Source organism: Ammospiza caudacuta, chromosome 2 (assembly GCF_027887145.1).
Source record: "Ammospiza caudacuta isolate bAmmCau1 chromosome 2, bAmmCau1.pri, whole genome shotgun sequence".
NCBI lineage: Eukaryota > Metazoa > Chordata > Aves > Passeriformes > Passerellidae > Ammospiza > Ammospiza caudacuta.
In genome coordinates this window covers 117,030,366-117,052,209 of record NC_080594.1, presented here as the reverse complement: position 1 = coordinate 117,052,209, position 21,844 = coordinate 117,030,366, and the positions used below count along the sequence as shown (strand labels likewise).

Below are 21,844 nucleotides of genomic sequence, written 5' to 3'. Positions count from 1 at the left end.
TAAGGCCATTTCCAAACAGAGTCATTCTGTGATTTAAGATTCCACTGCAGAATCCTGTCTGAAGTGAGATGGCAGCAGTACAGATGCAGAACAGCCCTGCAGCACCCAGGAGGGACAATAAATCCAGAAAAGCTTTCTCACAGCATCCTAGGACAAGAAACATCCTTTCCAGCCATGGCTGCACTGACTTTTTAGCAGCTTCCTGCCATGAACACTGCAAAATCAAAACTCAAATTGATGAGAAACATGATAGAAATATTTTTTTCCTTTATCCTGCTACCACCATGAGACTTTGGGTTTGCTGTAAGGCAAAAGCCCCTATTTGGAAAGAAACCTTGATAATTTTAGAGATTCAAATAATTTGGCTGCATGTTTGTCTCCAAAAGTGCTTTTCAAGCAGAGCTTTGCTGTGCAGAGTGAGGATGAGCAGATCCTCCTCCAATGTCCATCTCGTTTTACAGATGAGTTCCAACCATGAGAGAGCCAAGAATACAAAGGTTAAAGAGTTACAAAAAGTTTCCAAATGTAAACATTTGGTTTACAACCAAATCAATAATAAATGTCAGGCCAAAAGGAATCAGGAGGGACATTATTATTACTGTAAACAGCACCAAGGAAATCTCATCACTGGCCAAGATTTCACAAAGGTATTTGTGAATATTTGCATGGGGTACCTAGAGTTTGAATATGCCTGTCACTTGGATGTGTGGTGTTTATTCCATTCCTGCTTTTCCAGATGACAAATTGAGACATCTTTGTGTATGCAGAACAAATCCCTGACAACCTGGCAGGGAATTCAGTTCTTGAAATAAATCCAGCTGTTACCTGGATGTTAACTTCAGGCAATCTCTGGAACAATAAAAGACTACAGAAATGTGGCTGGTTAGACTGGCAGGAGACTGGCTGGTGGGTTTCTGCAAAAATACTCACTTTTCACAGTTAAAGAAAAAATTAGTTTTCTAAAGCATAGTAACACTTGATACAGTCAATTCTCCTGAGAACTCAGCACAGAAACCATGAAAGATTCAATCTCTTTTGCTTTCTTATTACCAATAACAAGCTACAGAATAAATATTTTAGAATGCTACCCTGTGTTTCTCTAATTTGGGATGCACAAAGTTTCATGGGATGAGAGTTAATCTTATTTGCTTTTGGGGCAAATCTAAGAGATTTGAAGGAAAAAAAAATGTTTGGTATCTTAATTAAGGAACAGTAAAGAATAACACTGGCAGAGAAAGGATTCTGTACCTTGATGCTCCTTTACTTCAGAGCCCAGTGTGCCACAGACAGCATTCAATTAAATAATTTTAGCAATAAACAATGACAATACACAGAACACCACACAACATCACTCCTTTGGCTCAAAGTAATTCCAGTTTGTGACTGAACAGCTGTTATGCAAAATAAGAAAGCCTTCACATCCTACAGCTGAAAAGGCAGAGAACAAATTGGCAGAGGAAATTTAGATTGCACATCCCTTGTGGAGTGGTTTTATTTCTTGTGCAGCTTGAAAACAGCATCAGTACAACTTTGGTATTCACCTGGAAAAGGCTTAGTTGGGAGAGCAGTCACTGCTTGTCCAAGGGAAGCTCTGTCTGAAAAGGCAGCAATTTCCAACATCTCCAAACAAAACCATTTGAAACAAAAAGCAAACAGAATAATTTGTTCTGGATTTTTTTTTCCACGGTGCAGCACACCCAAGATACAGTTATTTTCTCATATGGATGTTAATAACAGGAATGATAATAAAATCATGCTGGGAGATGATGATGAGGCACCACAGCAAGGGCTGTGGAGAAACTCACAATCCTGGCTCAAAGGAGAGCTCTGGGAAGATAATATTTAGAGTTTTCTACTCTAAGCCTTTCCAGTGGTTTTATTTTCCTCTCCTGAACATTATTTAAGGTAATTTTTACAGGAAAAACAATCAGCCACTGGAACAACCTTCCCAGAGTTGTGTCACTGGAGGTTTAAAAGATGCAATTAGACAGGTTAATGATGATTTTATGATTCTGTCACCTCACCTGTGCTCCCCTTTCCCAGAAAAAGGCTGCACCAGATCAATCATCTTTTGAGGTGCCTTCCAGCCTGGGCTATTCTATGATTTTGGGGATTCTGAGAGATTGAAGAGGGACATTTCTATGTGAAATCCAGCATGCAAGCACTTCCTGTGGGACCATTCCTTCTAAAACCACCTGGAATCAACCACTGCCAGAAAGGGAAGATCCCATTGCCTGGATGAGGGTACTGAGGCCAGCTAGCATGGGAGGGATGCCAAACCCCAGAAGAGCACAGAAAACCAGGGGATTACAGTAGGACAGAGATTTTGTGAAGCCAGAGAGGTCTCTAAAGCTTGATTTCCTTTGAGTGCTACTTTTATCAAGCAGGAAATTATGTGTTAAAATGATGCAGGTAGATTAAATGCAGCACAAATGCCACTGTCAGTAGTATCAACATAGAGAAGATGGACTCTGATAAGGTAAAAAACTTCTTCCTCCCCAATTAAAATCCTAATCACCATTTACATGTGTCTCAAAAAAGCTTTGATTGTGTAAAAATTCTGTATTACCACAACAACTCAAGTGTTGCAGTAACAGGAGTTCTATCTCACAGAATCATATGAGTTCTCCATTTCACACAATCACAGAATTTGCTTCTCTCCCCTTTTTTCCCCTTTTTCCACCTGACAAAAGATAATGTGCCTTTATCAATTAGGCAAACAAAGGGGGAAAAAGAAGTTTCAAGTACATAAAAAATATATTTCATAATAAAACCTGGCTTCCTCTTGCCCATTGGTTTGGTGTGAAACAGAAGCATTTGTGGGCAGGACAGCTGAGGAGAAACTGAACTAGCTCAAGCCAGTGGTGAAAGAATCCAGGAACTGTTCTCAGGATATTGGGAGGCTAAAAAATTACAGGATCTCACAGTATTTGTGTGAGAAGTGCCTTAGGAAGACAGAAGTGAGCAGGGAATGAAAAATTCTTTCTCCCACACTGCTAGAAGGTACCTGTCTTTTTCATCTGCATCCTTGTCCCATCAAATACTGCTCCCTCCCATGCAGGTATTTTATAGACCTGTTGACATTTAATTAAAAGTACTTCTGCTCCTCTGACACACAAATTCTGTCACCAGAAATCCCTTTGCTACCTCTGTCCTGCAGCTTTACACAAAGCCCAAGCCTCTGGACACAGCCATGGCACCAAGAAAAGCACTGGAGGTTAATTTTAATATCCAGACATTTATACTTTGGGAGAATTTGTTGTAGAGATTGTAAGGCAACCTTTAAGGGTCAAGCAGTCCATGTTAATAGAGACTTTCAAAGCTGAAGTCGTTCCTACTCATATTTCTGCTAAAACATAGAATTTTTCATAAATACAATAAGCACAGACAGGATTTTTACAACCACCAACCCATCCTCACTGTCAGACACAGCAGCTGCTTTATCCTCAGGGAAAAATAAAACCCTTCAGCAGAGTTCTGTGGCTCAGTCTGCTGCCCCAAAGGACCTTGTTCCTCAGCCACAGCAGGGTTTGCCCTTTAGGATTTCAAGCAACAACATTTTATATATATATATATATATATATATATATATAGTTTATTCGTTTTTGCTACCAGCTCATTTTCCCTGTGGGAATAGCACTATCTTCTTGACATGCAAAAGTCCAGACTGCACATCCATGGATGGAGAATGCAGTGAAGGGGCTCTGACCCAACCCAGGATTTGCATCCCCAGCAGTGATGCAAACCTCACCCTTTATACACTGGGGCACACTGACTCCATGTGGCAGGACACAGAATATGCTTCAGACATTCCTTTTTCTTTTTCTTGCACTTCACACAACCTTGTGTGTGGCTGTGAACTTTGGAAATAAATTTTGGGAACAGACGGAACAGAATCCTTTTTTTTTTTTTCCTGTGAGAAGCAGCGACATGGGGATGAAATAATTCATGAATTGTGTTGGTAACAGTGTTTTCCACACAAATACTCACCAGAAACACACAGTAAAATACAAAGGCTATATATATATATATATGTATATATATATAAAAAGAATGCTTTCTCAAATGTTTATTACAGGATGAAATAAGTCTAATTGAAAAAAATTCACATCCTGAATTTCATCAAAGGGGATTGATTGCTCTTCAGGGCTATTAGCTAAATGCAAGATTGAAAGAGGAGGTTTTAAAAATTACATAAAACTGTATCACATTCTTCTTTCAGTTTGTAATTGGCTTGACTGAAACTTGACTAGAAGACCATAAAAATTTGCTTCAGGATTAGCTCTCTGGCTCAAGTAGCACTATCACTGCCTGATGGGTACAGGGTTTTTCCCATGACTAAAATGGAAATAATTGGTAATATTTTCTTCCACACCACTCTCATGCCCACCCCAAAACCCCAAATTCCACCTACTTTACTGATGTTGTTAGATACAAGACCTAAAGAAGATAAGAAACAAAGACAATTCCTGTTTTGCCCCTTTGTGTCTTCACATTTCAGTCTCTACCAGCTGACCACAAGGACATTCCACCCACTGTGAACAGATCTTCAGGTGCCATTTCCAGACTTGGAAAGAAGTGACATGGTATGGCTGAAAGGGTTTTTGTACATCACAAGTGCTGCAAAATTTAGGATTTCCCTGCTTTGGTTAAGGTGTGTGATGATGCACCTGCCAAATCTCAATCTTAGTGCACAACTGCAAGGGGGTGCTAAATTTGTGGTGAGAATTTTTTTCCCCTTTCTGTTATTTTTTAAGACAGTGCAAGGTCTAGAGAACCTCAGACCGGGGTGTTGCAGGGTGATCTGCCAATTTCAGCCTAAATTTCATTGTATAAACAACGAAATTCAATTCCCATCTCTGTTTGGTATCCAGCAAACAATCCTAGTAGAAATTTTCCAAAGGTCAGTGTGTTTTTCTGTGTCTTTGAGTACTGTCCATGGCCAAGTATAAATTAGTAGCTGTACATCTGCTGCTGCTGCTGCTCTGTCTGGACGGGCTGCTGGCCCGGCTGCTGCGGCGCGGCTGGCGCCGGGGGCTGCAGCACATCAGTCTGAGGCACCGACCTCCAGCTCAGGGGGTGCTGTTCTGTCATCTGGGGGGTCCCCAGGGGGGCAATGGAGTTCACCAGGGTGGTCAGGTTTATGAAATGGGCCACGGACTGGGGGTTGGGAGCCTCGGGCTGCGGCGGGAGCTGAATGTCGCTCTGGCGGTTGTGCAGCACGGCCGAGCCGCTGACGGTGTCGAAGGTGACGGTGAGGATGGAGCTGTCCAGCTGCAGCTGCCTCTCGGGGGGACACAAGTGGCCCACGGCCACGGGCTGCAGGTTGGTGAACTGGGTGCCAGCTGCCGTGGTGATGGGGGTCACGGTGATGTTGGTGAGTCCCACCGAGCTGGAGGGCGCTGAGACGTTCGGGTCGCTGAGCGTCACCACAACCTGAGGAGAAACAGAAAGATCACTGAGCGTCACCACCACCTGAGGAGAAACACAGAGGTCACTGAGGGTCACCACTACCTAAGGAGAAACACAAAGATCACTGAGGGTCACCACAACCTGAGGAGAAACAGAAAGATCACTGAGCGTCACCACCACCTGAGGAGAAACACAGAGGTCACTGAGGGTCACCACTACCTAAGGAGAAACACAAAGATCACTGAGGGTCACCACAACCTGAGGAGAAACAGAAAAATCACTGAGGGTCACCACTACCTAAGGAGAAACACAAAGGTCACTGAGAGTCACCGCCACCTGAGGAGAAACACAAAGGTCACTGAGGATCACCACTACCTAAGGAGAAACAGAAAGGTCACCACCAACTGAGGAGAAACACAAAGGTCACTGAGGGTCACCACCACCACCTGAGGAGAAACACAAAGGTCACTGAGGGTCACCACCACCACCTGAGGAGAAACACAAAGGTCACCACCACCTGAGGAGAAACACAGAGGTGACCTCAGCCTCAGTGACCTGATCACTCAGATTCTGAGTGAGCACCAAATACCAGGGAAGTGCTGGTGGGCTCACATGGTGCCAGCAAGAGAAGCCACACACAGATGGGAAAGTAGGAAATTTGGAATGTAGCAACTTCCAAGTGTACAAGTAAGATGGTGATGGGAGAGAGGGATATGGAACATTCAGAACAAACAGACAAATTAACTTTCACTCTTTTAATCCCAGCTTCAGCCAGTGATATCTTCAGCAAACAAACTGATGCCAACACAAGAGGGAATGAAACAAACATGAGGAGCTTATTGGTCCAATTTCTTGGGTTTTTAAACACATCTTTGTGTTACCACAATTTATCCAATCAGCTCCAAATGTTCCAACCACTCTGTTGTGATGTTTTTTTAATCAAAAGAAGTGTTATCCCTCTAAGCAATGGCACCCATCACCCTCCTGCTGCAGCTCACCTGCTGGATGCTCTGCACAGCTGAATTGGTTTCATCTCCAACATTCCCTGTGAATTCACCTTCCTTCTCTGTGTATTCACTGAAGGCAGGGTCCTCAGGCACTTGAGCTTCCTCCTCCTCACCTGACTTTTGTTTTCTTTTCTGGCCACTTTTAGGAGCTTTTACATGCTGCTTCCCTTCTGGTAGTTCACCCTGTTCCAAGGCCAATTCCGGCTGCAGGAACACATTTCCAAACAAAACATCAAGTCTTTTTGCTTAGTGAGGTTCCAAGTAAGAGACAATCACCTGAAGCTGGTTTACTGTCAGTTCTCAAGCAAAGAAACAAACTTCAGCAAAATCCTGACTCCAGGGATTGAGACCTCACCCTGTAATTATGTTCTGCCTGTTATACAACCAAGCAGATCAGCAGCTTGTGGCTGCTTGGACATGTTCCACTGGGGCTGACTCTCTAAAAAAGCACATTCCTCACCCATCAGCCCACACCCAGCTGTTTCTGTACCCACAAAGTGCTGTCCCACTCCCCCTGCAGCAGGCCTGGAGCTCACCTGAACAATCCCAATTGAAGAGGCATCAATGGTGGTTGTCTCTGGCAGTGGCTCTAAATCATCAATCCTCACTGAAAGAATCTGAACACAGAGAGGTGTCAGCTGCAGCACTGCAAAGCACAGTCAAACAACACAGCATTTCCCTGATAAACCCTATCACCAAGCAAAAGTGATGCAATCTTAACACTTTACATGTAGTATTTAATACAGAGAGTTAAGTGTGGCTTTTTAAAATAACCTTTTGTCATATCACCTTTTCCCTCTTGCTGAAATCCAGCAAAATTTAAACACAGTAAAAGAACATGTCCATTTTCATATTCTAGACAGAACATAACCCTCTGGGACGTGATGAATTTCAACATGTTTGGAAAAAAAGAAATATTATGTAAGCATTTCAATTTATAAACCTATCAACTGTGTCCTATTTCATTATTTTCAGATGAATCTACACATCTCAGCTCATCAAAGAATGGAGACAAATTGTCCCCTGGATTTCAGATATGTAGCTGCATTTTAAATCCCCAAATCAATAAACAAAGCATTTTGTTGACTTCCTTCATAGTCATCATGATAAAACAGCAAAGCAATACTAATGAAAAATTGGTAGTTAAAAAAAATTTTAAAAAGCCTCAAAGGGAACAGACAGGCCTTAATCAAACCTAAACAGGAAATGCTGAGGAGAAACACAATATTTAGAACTCAGAAAAAACCCTGCTGGGGTCAGACAAAACATCCCTCTAATCCACATTCTCTCCAGCCAGCATTCATCTTTAATACTGAAAATAATTTTGCATCATCAGCAGATGCTGCCATCACCTTTCTATTCACCACTTCTTTCAGATCACTTCTGAATACACAGAACACAATGGGGAAAAAAGAATCCATTATACTCCCTAATGGATGGAGACAAAACATGAAAAAACATACATTTAAGCTGGGGTAGAAAAAGAAAAGAGATTTAAATAATCAGACCTTCATTTTCAGGGACTGAGAATCAGATAGTGAAATGGCTCATTCAGTTAAGTCCATGTTTGATAGATACTACTTAAAATTGGGCCCAAAAGAACAGAAAAAAAAAAAAAAAAGAGGGAAAGACAGTAATTCCTTTCAAGCCACCAAAGGCCATAAACATTAAAAAAAAAAAAAAGAATTTAAAAATTCCACAATCCAGCACTCAAACTCACTCACCTCTGGGTGTTTACGCCTCATGTGTCGACTCATGGACGCCCTGGTGGAAACCTTTGTGCCACACAGCTGACAGCTCTGGGCTTCCACCTTGTCATGGGTGAGCTGGATGTGCTTCTGCAGCATGTAATCAGTGACATACTTCTTGTCACACACTGAACACGTCCACTGTTTTCCTACTGGTGGCAGAGGGAAGGAAGGAAACCCAATGGATGAGCACCAGATTGCCAACACCTCAATGAGAGCAATAATTGATGTTTGGTAACAGGATGTGCAATGTTAGTTCCAAGACTGGCCAGTCTAAATCAAAATTAAGGAGCAAAATGGAGGTATTTTTGTTGGATACTGCTTTTTAGAGGGTTTACCTGTATGAATCAACTTGTGAGTCTCCATTGTGTTTCTCTCGCTGAATGTCTTGCCACAGAGCTCACACATGAAATCTTTGATTCCTGCATTGAAAGCACATTTGGCACCTGTGAAAGCAGCCTGAAGGAATCTGGGACAATTCTGAGTTTTTTATTAGTGACATTAAAAAAATGAAAATCACAGACAAAAAAAAAAGGCAGAAGCCTACCTTCACCAGCTATTTTTAGCTAAACCATTCCACTATATCCAGCAGAAAATAAATATCAGAGAAACTGATGTGGGAAGTAGAATTATGTTTTGGGAAATCACAACTTGAGCACTAATTTAAACCCCCAACACTGTAGAGTTACCCTAGACCAAGAACCTTTAAAAAAAGCAGAACGTGATACCAACTAATCTGCATTTATTTGTAGAACAAGGGGTCCTGGCTGAGGACAGGACAAAACCTCACTTTTCAAAGAGCAGAACATGCACATTTTATCTGTTCTTGTCATACTGTTTGACTGCTCTAGGTAAGAATTCTCTTGGGAAAGATTTAACTGATTCAGTGCAACTTTTGTCCATCTCTGGAGCCCTCACCTGTGTGTCTCTTGTAATGCTTCAGCATGTTGACTTTCTGTGCAAATTTTCTGTGACATTCCTTGCACTCGTACTCCTTAATCCCCTTGTGCAGCTTCATGTGGTGACGAAGGGCATGTTTTGTCTTCATTCCTGTCAGGCAGAAGGCACAGGACACTTAGTCCATCACTCCCACCTTCAGGGGAGAAATCAGGCTCATGGTGTTAACCAACAGCTCTATTTTATACTTGTTGCAAGTCCACAGTTGCATATTTTTAATTGTTAATGTAGCAATGCACTTCATCATTATTATTTTAATTCCAGGAAAAAAGCTCTGGAAAACATCTGAGTAATCACTGATAGAGAAACGGTAGGGACAAGCAAAGATAAAACATCCTTAGAGGTGTCAGACTTATTACTGTCTTTTACTAAAATACCAGCTCAGATTTGTTCAAGTTGTAACATGAGAAATTAAAAAAGTCAAAGTGACTTTGACTCTTAAGGCTCTTACAGAGAAAAATTATTTTTTAAGCCTGTAAAAAGCCTATAATGAAAAGATCAACTTACATTTCCTTTTGTGCTGCAAATCAGGCATTCCTCAACTTGACAGAAACAAATGCTACTAAAATCAGTGTTGTGTTATAGCCCATGAAACCAAACTGTACAAAATTAGGGCAGCTTGTGTAACAACAATTCTCCTGATTAATACATTTTCTACCTCTGAAAAATGCAGGATTTACAGCACTGGCATTACTCTCAGCATGGCAGTTGTTTTAATTCAGATATTCACCTGCTACTCAGTATCACAATGAATGGAAAACAAGGCAGCAGACATACCTTTGCCACACTCTGCACACAAGTATTCTCGGATATTATCATGGACTCGCATATGTTCTTTTAACATGTCTTTTCTAGCAAATGATTTGCCACATTGCTCACAAGCATGACTTTTTACACCTTGAAAATAAATTTAAAAGACAACATAAACAAAAAAAAATGTCAATGAGTAATGTGCATCTCCTAAAAACTAATTAAAGTGGTGAATTAGAGGGCAACAGTCCACCTATGCTGACAAGCACACCTTTCATGGATATTGTGGCCCAAATTAAATTAGAAGACTTTGAAGACCAGAGAAAAGCTGGCTTTTTGTGTGACAAAAAACAGATAAAGCCTGAGGTAGGAGAAGACTGAATAGCATGAAATAGTAATGAGCTGTTAAAAATGATTTTGCAATAGCAGGTTTCAGCCTGTGTAATGGTGAGAAAGTGGCATGGAGAAGAATTTGGGGAAGAACAGAATACAGAATTAGGTGAATCCTGCAAACACATTAACTAGGAATTTGGATTGTGTGTCCAGATCAAATCTCTTCATTAATATTCCCTGCTTTAGAAAACTGGTTTACTCTAAAAGAATAAATCTTATATTTGTCTTGTTGTAACATAGAGTGAAAATCCTCTAGCAAAAAAAAAAAAGGCAGGCACGGGCAACAGAAATTTCTCTTTGGTATTGATAATTATAAAGAAACAACATTTTTACCTGTATGTATTAGCTTATGTCTTTCCAGATTTCCTATACTGTTAAAAATCCTACCACAGATTTCACATGGATGGATGTATCTGAAACCAAAGAGACCAAAAACTGTGATTCTTCTCTTGAGGCAGAGGTGATTCTCAGGCATCTCTGTCACTAAGTGTATTTCAATTTGCTAATATTAATTACTCCAAAAGTTCCTTGAAGCACAAGTTTTTCTACATGAGCCTTAAGAAACCCCCAAGCTGACTGCAAGCTTGGAGCAGTCTGGCATTGCTATACACACAATTTTTTTCCAAAACCATTTATTAAAATCACTGATTTACACTTTGCAAAGCCCAAACTGGGAGGCTGCTGACTCATCAACCCTTGTGAAGCCAACCACCAGCTACACACATTTCAAGCTCATAATAAAACATTTTAACCCAAATTTCACAGTTATTTTAGCCCAGCCAAATTCCCTAAGAGCACCCCAGGTGGCAGAACCATTAGAACTGCAAGCAGGCAGCTCTCCTCAGTGGAACAAGCCTTACTTTTGCACATTGGGGTCGGGCAGGTTCTCCCTGTGGATGACCATGTGCGCGTGGTACGTGGCCTTGAGGGCGAAGCGCCGGTTGCAGATGCTGCAGCCATAACCCTTCTCCTTGTGCACGTCCATGATGTGCTTCAGGTACTCCTTCCCTCTGCCAAAGGTCAGCTGGGGAATGAACCAATAGTGAATGCAAGGGGAAAAAAAGTCCTTGGGCACAAGCAAGTAACATTGAGCAGACATAAATATCCTGTGTCGCACTAAAATCTTGTGTGCCACTGGATGAAAAACCTGTGGCAGCTGGGTTTAGGCCTCAAATTCTTTGGATATTACAAGCATGCTGCTACAGGACATCAATTCACTCAATTTCTCTGGATGGAGATGGTGTCTCCACTTCTGCACAATAAAAGGACCTTGAGTTGTTTGTGCACTGAGGAACAGCCAGGTTTAACCTCCACCAGCTCACCTTGACTACAGTGAGCAGTTTTGGTCACCACAGTACAGGGATGATATTAAACTACTGGAGAATGTCCAGAGAGCTACAGAGATGGTGAAGGGTCTGCAGGGGAAGCTTTGGGAGAGCCACTGAGGGCACTTGGTCTGTTCAGCCTGAAGAAGAGACTGAGGGGTGACTTCACTGCAATCACAACTTTTTGTGAGGGGGAGGCACTGATCTGTGCTCTGTGGTGACACTGACAGAACTTGGGGAAATGGCCTGAAGTTGTGTCAGGGCAGGTTTAGGTTGGGTATTAGGCAAAGGTTTCTCCCTCAGAAGATGATTGGGCACTGAGCAGGCTCCCCAGGTTCTGGTCACTGCAGCGAGACAGAGCTCAGGAGTGTTTGGACAATGCTCTCAGGCACATGTGGGACTGCAGGGGCTGCACAGAGCCAGGAGCTGCACTCAGTGAGCCCTGAGGGTCCCTTCCAGCTCAGATTATTCTGTGATTCTGCAGAGTGAGGACACCAGAGATGGAGGAAATGCCTGCTGGGCTCTGGGGCCATGGTGAGCTCCTGCACCAGCAGCTTTGGCAGCAGCTCCTGAAGGGCTGGAATCTCCAGGCACTGCAGGGCAGTGACTCTGGCTCAGCTCCTGGAGCTACAACAGACAGGTGCTGCACTACTGAGCTCCAGATGTGCACATCCAGATGTGCTCCAGCATGCCAGGGTGAAGTGCCATACTGACATGGTCTTTTGCTGCAATTCTGGAACTAGTCAGGGCATTTCTAACAGCACTGCACAGCTTGCTGAAGATGTACTTTGACACCAAGTAAACCAGATGTTTTAAGAGCTTAGAAAAGAGATTTCTCCAAGAGTTATCTGTATTTGTTCTCCCTTTGGCTGTTCAGTGTCCCCATCTCCTCACATCAAATCCCATTTCCCACAGCTGTGCCCTTACACAACTATTTACTTCACAAACACCTGCAAAAGCACTGAAAAACCCCAACTTCCCACAAGATCTTTCTGATTTGAATGGCCCAACTGCCCTCACTTTTTATATAGTTTATGTACCCAAGCACCCAATTTTATATAGTTTATGTACCCATGAAGTGTCAGGCAAGAAAATCAGCACAGTGAAAGCAAGAACATGATGAACTGCTGTGACACCACAACTTCACATGTTTACTGACACAAAGTTAAAATCAGTTTGCACTGAAAACCATCTCCCAGAGAAGAAAACTGAAATATTATTATCGCCAGGTCTTAAAATGAAGGTAAATTAAGAACTTTCACCACATTAAGTGTGGGCTGTGAAGTAAGACTGATTTCCAGTAGCTGTACAACCAAAAATTCCCTGTCCCTGAGTCAGTTTTGCTGTTCTCACTGAGTGGTTTTGTACTCCAGCTGCCCCAGCACAGTGTGCTCACCCAGGGAGGGCACAGAGTCCTTAAGGACCCATTATTTCTTTAGAAAATGGCAAAAGCCACACAGTGAGAGGTCTAAAAAGTCTTCCCCTCTCAGCTGACAACTGAGTGAATTACATTCCAGCAGCACTTCCAACATCATCCTGTTTGCAATGGAGCAGGGTGAAAATAAGCAATCACTCTGAACATAAGCAGCAATCTTACTCCTCCACACTGGATATCCATTAAAGAACCTTCTGATCTCATAAAAATTAATCAATTTGTGGACTCTATCAATCAGAAATGCTGCCACCATTTAAAGTTGCACATAACTGAAAGGCAGTCTGAGATGTGAGTGTTCCTTTATTGATCCTTCCTCCAGTTTTGCTTGTTTTCTTCCTCACAGGAGAAAGTGAATGCGTCTGTCTTTCCTTTTTTTAGTGTTTATCACCCCCCTTGCTGGACAGCACCTCAATTCTTATGGAATAGCCTCAGTTCACAGATCAGAGGTAACAGCACTGCAGAAGACAGCAGACCTGAGAACTTGCCTTCTCTTTGAGAGCTCTTAATGTTATTTAAAATTCTGAATTATTTATAAATTCCCCCACTCCCTCCCCCATCCCAAAACAAGTTAATTTGAAAGCATTTAAAGCTACCTGGCACCTTTTGCAGCTATACTTGTGAGGCTCTAAATCTGCACTTTCATCAGAGTTGTCATCATTTTCCTCTGATGAGATTCCAATTTTACCAATGAACTCTTCCCTCTGGTGATCATCCATTAGGGCTATGTCCTGTGTAAAATAAAGGAAAAGAATATTTTGTTTTTAATCTATTAAACTTCTTCAAAAAGTAAGGCCTGGTCACCTTTTGCTTCCATGCAAGCTGCTTTGCATTAACTGCTGTAATATTATTTATTTAAAATATCCTCTTGTTTCATTCAATCCAGAGTTTCTCTGTCCATATAAGGAATAACTTATTCAAACAACTAATATTATTTTTTCTACATATAAAAGGAATTTTCATGTAAAGAGACTCAACTGGTACAGTATTACATCAATAAAAGCATCTTTATCAGCACCACTGGAGTGATATAATTCCCTTTCAATTTAATTCCTTACAAATCAGTGTTGGCAAAACAATCTGATTATTAACACAATACCTTAAAATGGACATGAATATGATCTCTCAGCACATCCACCCTGAAAAATTTCCGTCCACAGATCTCACAGGTGTATTTCTTGTCTCCATGTGTTAGAAGGTGTTTGTTCATGTTGCTCCTACATGAAAATACCTAAAAGGAAAAGAGAAGGAAGAAAGGATTTTTGGATCATATCCAGCAGGGCTACAGTTCTCTGAAACCTATCCAGTGACAGAACACATTTACTGTCACATTTACTGTCTTTTTTTATTCCTTCTGGCCAGAAACATGCAGGAGCTCCTGTTAGCAGTCTGCCTCAGAACTGCTGGCATGGCAAAATCCAGGGGCAGAGTTCCAAGGAACTGACTGAAACAAGCCATTTGTCATTTGAAACTAGCCCCCAATGGGAGGGGTTTAGAGGGAGGGATCCCCCAAATTCCCAGGAAAAATGGCGAGTTTGGGGCAGTTTTTCCTCAATTCCCATGAAAAACAGGCGGTTTTCCCCTCAAATTACCAGGAAAAGCAGGTGGTTTGGGGTTTTTTTTTACCCCTTGTTTCCTGGAAAAAACAAGGTTCTCCAATCCCCAGGAAAAACAGGAGTGGACTTCCAAAAAAAAGCTGCAGCAGAATTACACAGAGTAGAATTTGAAATATTTAGACAGCATCTTTTGAATCACCAATGTTCCATCTATCTCTAAAAAGATATAGTCATAAAATCTACCTTGACTGGTATGAAACATATCCAAAGCACCAAAATCAGAGGTCTGCAGATCAGCTGAAGAGTTCTTAGGTGCCTTTTGCACCATGAATCATTAAACATTTATAAAATCACAAGTTAACCCACACTCCTTGTGACAACAGTGACTTATGATCATGAGTGTTGAACATTCAAATGCAACTATGCCATGACTACACCACGAATTCACTTTTATTCCCCATGGAAAAGGATTCCCAATGTCAACTCCAGCTGTTTATAACCAGTCAGAAAAACTTCATTTTAAATAACATAAGCCATGAGATTTCACTGACACACACACTGGCCATGTGACACTCTCCAGTGTGTTGTGTCCTGAAGAAGTTCAGGTCTGCTCTCATCTCTGTGTTAACAGCTCCCACCATCCATGGCCACAGCGGGCTTGGATAAATAATGGAGCTACAGGTGTCTGAAGAGGAATTTCCTCACTTGACTCCACACCCTCCATGGGCAGCTCTTCCAGAGCTCTGCCACCCTCAGTGTGAGGAATTTCTTCCCCATGCTGAGGTGGAATTTGTTGTGTTTTATTTTATGGCCTCTGCTCCTCGTGCCATTGCTGAGTGTGGTATTCACATTCTCTGAACAGAGAGACATAATTCTCCCTCCCAGTATTTTGCCTAGAGAAACACAGAGAAAATAGAGATAAGAATTCTTTTCTCTTCTTCTCTCTGTGCTTCTTCAGGCAAAATCCTGGGAGGGAAAATTATGTCTCTCTCTGTTCAGAGAATGTGAATGCCACAGCTGAGCACCACCGAAAAGAGTCGGGCACCATCCTCTGACACCCCTTGGAGAGATTTAAATGTATGGGTGGATGCCCTCAGTTTTCTCCTGTCTGGACTGAACTGCAGCACCCTGGAGCCACAATGCAGAGCCTCTCATGGCACACTGGCACCAGCTCCTACCTTCCCACACACGGGGCAGCCCGAGGGCTCCTTCTTGTAGCGAACCATGCTCTCCGTGCTGTGCTCAAAGTCTTCTCTCTTCACACGCCTCACCCCTTCACACAGCAGTCCCCATCAAAAAAAAACACAAAACAAGAAATAAACCATGGCTTTCCACTCCAGCCTGCAGGCCTGCTCACAAGGACACTTGGGAAGGAGAGTGAAACACTGGGAAGGGCCTCAACGCAGGGTTGAATTGGTAACAAAAGGGTGATTTCTAAATTAAAATGTGTTTTAAGAATATAGAAGCAGTCTGCCAAAGTGATGTGTTATGGCTTGTTGGTTATTAAAGCAACTGTAAAGTGACTGAAAACACTTTTGGCAAAAAGATTTTTGTCAACACCAGGAAACAGGCAGATTTGGTAGGCCTTGGCCCTTCAATGTGGTATCTGGCCCAGAAATTCACCCTCACTAAGAAAGAGAGAAAAGAAGTCTCTAAGGAGAGATGCAACCATCCAGCATCAGCTGTAATGCTCAGAGAGGATTTCAGACCTCTTTCTGTGCTGCTTTCAGGAGGGCAGAGGGCTCCTGCTCTTCTGTGACAGCTGAAAATGAGACACTGCCAGTGTCATACAGCCCCTTGTCCTCTGGTTCAGGACACAAAATAAACAATCTCGCTTCCTTTTTTTTTTTAATATCACTTTTAGTTTTATCATCTAAGGCACTAACCACATTCTAATACAAGTTGAGCAATGTACCAACTTTTTCCAGTCTTTAAGTACCTGTAATAACCTCAGATGATTGAGACTTTGAACAGCAAACTCTCATAACCTCATTTTCACATATTCTCAAGTGTTTCAAAGATAACACGCTGACACTGTATTTATGTAGTAGTCACTCTCAGCAAGAGAGTTAACTCTCTGCCTTCAGATTTTCAAGTTACCACACACATTTTAAAAAAGGAAGAACAGGATGCAAAGAAAGAAAAATACATAATTAAAATACAAAATTAAAATACAAAATTAAAATACAAAATTAGCTAATCTAAACTGCTGCATAATAAGCCATGCAGCTTCCACATGACTGTTAACACCTCTCGACCCACTACTGTTATTTTTCATAAATGTCATATTTTTCTGAAACTTGAAACTCTTGATCAGGTAACTGATTAATAAAAAGACAGCCACCATTCAAGATATAATGCACACTATGATTTCCTTAACCTGCCCACTTTCACTGCTGTTTCAGGAGGAATAATTAGGTTGATCTGCAGTAAATTTACCTTCCAAGTGCCGCCTCTGATGGTCCAGCATGACATCCTTCCTGTAGAACATCTTATTGCAGATCTCACATGCAAACTTCTTATCCCCATGTTTTTTCTTGTGTTTTGAAAGGTTGCTGTTTGTAGAGAAGAATCTGAAACACATCTCACACTGGAATGTCTTGTCATCTGTAAGCAAGAGAAAGCATGCAGCTCTTTAGAGCTGAAAAGAGGTTTTGTATGTTTGTGAGACAGGTGGTTCCTCTGTTGGATCTGGGTTTTAAACATGGAATCCATCACTCTGCTCTAAGGGCAATTACCTGTGTGATTCTGGACTGAATATTATTGTGAGGCCATAAAAGTAACCAGAATGGCATTTTTTGAGCATAAGATCACAGCAGAAATAATATGAGTAACCACAAGGGATGGCTATGGGAGAAAAGCACAGGTTGGAGTGATACTAAGAAAAAAACATTTAGAGACTACTGCAGAAAGCTGAGGAAAACTGCAATCCCAAAAAAGTACATATTACCACTAATACTGGTCCTCTCTCCAGTTCCTCTGTTTCAGAGGAGGGAGGTAGAACTTAGTTTTAGGGAAAAAAGTTAAACAGAGATTACCTGTGAACAAAGGAAACACCAGTGAGGATATTACACAAGTGAGCAGAAGATACTAAAGAATCCCAATTCCTAAGTGGATGTGTTGCTCTGCAGATCGTTGGTTATTACACTTTTCTTATCAAAACCAGGTTGCTTGCTGTGATGATGACAAAAACCTAAAGCCCTACTCCCTTTCTGTAGTTTCTCTGCTGAGATGGATTTGGGGACATCTTCCCAGAATGGAGCAGAGATGCCAGAGGAAGAGTTTCCATTCTCACCTGTCCTGCAGTTGTGGAATTCCAGTGCACTCTCTATCCGAAAGGCCTTTTCACACGTGGTGCACTTGTATCTGTACTCACTGTCCACCTGAGGACAAACAGGAACAGCCAAGTCACATCTGACAGAAAATTCTAAACCTCAAATACTTCTTTTGTTTTCTGTTCTTTCCAATTTTTAATCCTTCAAGAGGGCATTTATCTACACAGTGGTGCAAAATTCTGATGCTGTATTATCCTGCCATGCTCCTACATCTGAGCTATAAAAACCCCAAAAACTATGCTCCTGTGTGGATGTGGAACATCTGGTCCAACACAGACACAGAAGGTTTGAGAAGCAAGATGTGATCTGACTCATCTTCCAGAAGAGGTGGCAGCAATCTGAGAGTTAAGGACCCTGGTGCCAAGCAACAATGGAAATTGTCACTAATAAGGTGCCACTACAGGTGTGTTTGATATTTCTATGGCAGCAGCATCAAAAGGCAGAGTTCACACATTAAAGGAGTGATAAGTGGGGAGAAATCAAACAGGACAAGCAAACAAGAATGGAACAATCCTATTTAGCAGCATAACTCAAGTCAGATCTCACCTCTGTGTCATGCAGGTCCAGCTAACTCCAGCTTGTCTTGCTGGAATTGATGCCTGAAACCAATTTTCTATAGGAAAAGGGTTTGCACATGCTCAAAAGCACTTTTCAAATCCATCAATTATTCTAAAATAAGATGTTAACACTCCCTCTCTGTCCTTTTTCGCTCCCATGGGATACCTGCTCACATGAGCAGGGCATGCTCACACCTGGAATCTCACTGTGCCTTTGCACATAAACCCTGCAAGAGCCCCTTGCACTCACTTCATTCCTGCTGTGCTTGTAGGAAACGTGCTGCTTCAAGCTCTCCTTCCTGCTGAACAGCTTGGCACATTCCTCACATTTAAACAGTTTGTCACCTGAGGGGATCAATCAAGATGAAAGGGAAGTAGTCAGTGATTGATAATAACCAACTCCAGGCAAGGCAGGGGAAAACAAAGCACAAGCAACTGCAAACACACAGGCTGGTGGTGAAAAATTTAGTATTTCAGCAGATCTAACCAATGGATTTTAACCATTTCCAACAATTTTGGTTTAGCTCCCCCACCCTTTTTCAGTGATGATTTTTCATGGAATCCTTAGAATAGGACACAGACTCCTGGAACTGCAGATCACAGGTGGAAGAACACCTGACATTTACACAGCTATGTTACCCATGTGCCTGTGAAGGTGGGGGTGACATCTATGTATCAATTTAAAGGCAATAAAAGCTTTGCAAAAAACATCACATCCTTGCCCTCATTTAAAAGATGTACCTAATTCAAATTTTAAATAATTTCAATTTCAATTCTGCATTACCTATTGCAATACATAACAAAGATAACATAGATAACATAGATAGATAGGTAGATAGATAGATAGATAGATAGATAGATAGATAGATAGGCAGATAGATAGATAGATAGATAGATAGATAGATAGATAGATAGATAGATAGACAGATAGACAGATATCTTCTATATTTCAGAATAGACATCTTCTCATGCTTTGGTCTGAAAAATTGTTTCCTTCACCCATGTGCCTGTGAAGATGGGGGTGATATTTATGTATCAATTTAAAGGCAATAAAAGCTTTGCAAAAAACATCACATCCTTGCCCTCATTTAAAAGATGTACCTAATTCAAATTTTAAATACTTTCAACTTCAATTCAGCATTATCTGTTGCAATAGATAACATAGATAAGATAGATAGATAGATAGATAGATAGATAGATAGATAGACAGACAGATAGATAGACAGATAGATAGATAGATAGATAGACAGATAGATATCTTCTATATTTTAGAATAGACATCTTCTCATGCTTTGGTCTGAAAAATTAAGAGTTTCCTTCACCCATGTGCCTGTGAAGATGGGGGTGATATTTATGTATCAATTTAAAGGCAATAAAAGCTTTGCAAAAAACATCACATCCTTGCCCTCATTTAAAAGATGTACCTAATTCAAATTTTAATTACTTTAAATACTTCCAACTTCAATTTGGCATTATCTGTTGCAATAAATAAGATAGATAGATAGATAGATAGATAGATAGATAGATAGATAGATAGATAGATATCTTCTATATCTCAGAATAGATATCTTCTCATGCTTTGGTCTCAAAAACTAAGTTTCCTAGAGAGACTTAAAAGAAAGAAAAAAGCAAAACCAGCTCTTATAAATACATATCCCAGTCCCTAAAACGAGCCCCGATGTTTAACTCGAAGGTGGAACCAAAACATAAAATCAATGAAAATCAAGACATAAAATCAATTCCAGCCAAGGGAAAAGCCAACCCACCATGAGAACGGATGTGCCTGCTGAGGTTGCTGCTGTTCTGGAAGATCTTACTGCAGATGCTGCACTGATAGACCCTCTTGTGCTCCCCCAGCTGCTTTATCAGCTTCCGCCGAATCCCGTGTCTACTGGAGAGAATGAAACTTCTTTTGAGGGACATGGTGTTTTGGTGATGAGCAAACCTACTGGATTAGAGAGAAAGGCAGGGACTGAAAGCTAGCCCACAGGTTGTAACAGAGCTAGTAAAAACTAGAGGAGTGTTAAACTCAGCTCCTGGCAGGAGCGAAGGGGGCCTGGATGGAGCTTGCCCAGCTCCAAGGTGCTCCCCTGGCCACCCCCTGGAAGCTGCAGGTGTCACTCATTCCAAATTTTCTTCACCCAGAACCAATGATGCAAAAAGCAGCAGCAGAGATTCTCTTTGCAGGCCCCTCAGAGGGACAGAAAGGGTCTGTTCTGCTCTGAAAACATCAGCTCTAGCTCAGCTTGGGAAGCTTGGCAGCCCCCACATCTAAGCTGTATTTGGGCAGAGGGCAGCAGGGTGCCAAGCAGCACTGTGCCATTTCCCAGCACAACCACCTGCTGAAATGACTTTGGATGGCTCTGTGTCTGCTAAGGACTTCAATATATACCATTACTAGCTAATTCATAAAAATGGAGTGCTCTATTATAAAAAAAAAAAAAAAATTCAAAAGGCCAATTTTACCAAGACAAAAAGACATCAAAGAATCTGAATTAATCATGTGATACTTAAGAGTCTCCCTGAGGTTCTGTTATACTGAAGTTTTCCCCTCCTACTGCTCCAAATCTGAAGTATCAAAATCAACATGAAGTCATTCATGAGCTAAGATGACAAGCAAGACTGAATAATAATAAAAATTAGTAACATATTCTGAAAGAAAAAAACTTCTTTGCCTGTCTTATCACTAACATTCAATGGGAGTAAATTTCACCTTGCAGCTGCAGGAGGCTTTTGGAAACACAGAATAAAAGCAGTAACATGATGAAAAAAGAAATTTTCATTTATGTTATGTTCCAAAATCCTACCAGTGTACAAGGGGCACTCAAAATCACCTCTTGAAGCAGCAGCATCACACAATTTTTTTATGCTGATAAAAAAGAGCATCTGTGTGGCCAGAAGTTGAGCAGAACTGTTGCATGCTACATCATCTTAGATACAAGTAAGAGGAAATTGTGCATCCCAGAACACTTACTTTGTCACTGAGCTGATGCTGTTTGTGCTGCTGGGCATCTTTCCTAAAACCAGGTCCATGATGCTCTCTTCTGGAGCTGGGGGCAGGGCCACCTCCTCTGGAGGGACCTCAGGGACAGCGTCAGCCACACGTTCCACTGCACACACACCAAAGAAATAAACACAGCAGTAATGTGGACAGCTGGAAACAAAACCTCAAATGCAGGATTTGTAATAAGAGGTGGCACTGGACAAATCAATTGTCCATAAGGAAAGAATTCAAAGAATCACAGAACAGTGTGGGTTGGAAGGGATTGTTAAAATTCAAATCCAACCCCATGCCACAGGCAGGGACATCTCAACTTTTTCTAACTTCTTACCTTTCCAAGCTATTACTGCAGGGTCAGTTGACCAATCCTC

The 21,844-nt window shown here is 41.5% G+C and overlaps 1 protein-coding gene across 1 annotated transcript in view; it reads right to left on the bottom strand.

Annotated features, from left to right (window-relative positions):
* Positions 1-1,261: 1,261 nt before the first annotated feature.
* Positions 1,262-21,844, bottom strand: part of PRDM15 (PR/SET domain 15) — a 32,104-nt gene continuing 11,521 nt past the window's right edge. The window contains exons 8-24 of the mRNA XM_058824932.1: positions 21,447-21,582; positions 20,239-20,420; positions 18,723-18,817; positions 17,876-17,963; positions 17,020-17,187; positions 15,759-15,853; positions 14,124-14,255; positions 13,621-13,755; positions 11,128-11,291; positions 10,601-10,680; positions 9,902-10,021; positions 9,086-9,217; positions 8,506-8,589; positions 8,144-8,319; positions 6,956-7,036; positions 6,411-6,623; positions 1,262-5,436 (exon numbers count right to left, since the gene is read on the bottom strand). Coding sequence (XP_058680915.1) covers positions 4,954-5,436; positions 6,411-6,623; positions 6,956-7,036; positions 8,144-8,319; positions 8,506-8,589; positions 9,086-9,217; positions 9,902-10,021; positions 10,601-10,680; positions 11,128-11,291; positions 13,621-13,755; positions 14,124-14,255; positions 15,759-15,853; positions 17,020-17,187; positions 17,876-17,963; positions 18,723-18,817; positions 20,239-20,420; positions 21,447-21,582 — 2,564 coding nt within the window. The 3' untranslated portion in view covers positions 1,262-4,953. The remainder of the gene's footprint in view (positions 5,437-6,410; positions 6,624-6,955; positions 7,037-8,143; positions 8,320-8,505; positions 8,590-9,085; positions 9,218-9,901; positions 10,022-10,600; positions 10,681-11,127; positions 11,292-13,620; positions 13,756-14,123; positions 14,256-15,758; positions 15,854-17,019; positions 17,188-17,875; positions 17,964-18,722; positions 18,818-20,238; positions 20,421-21,446; positions 21,583-21,844) is intronic.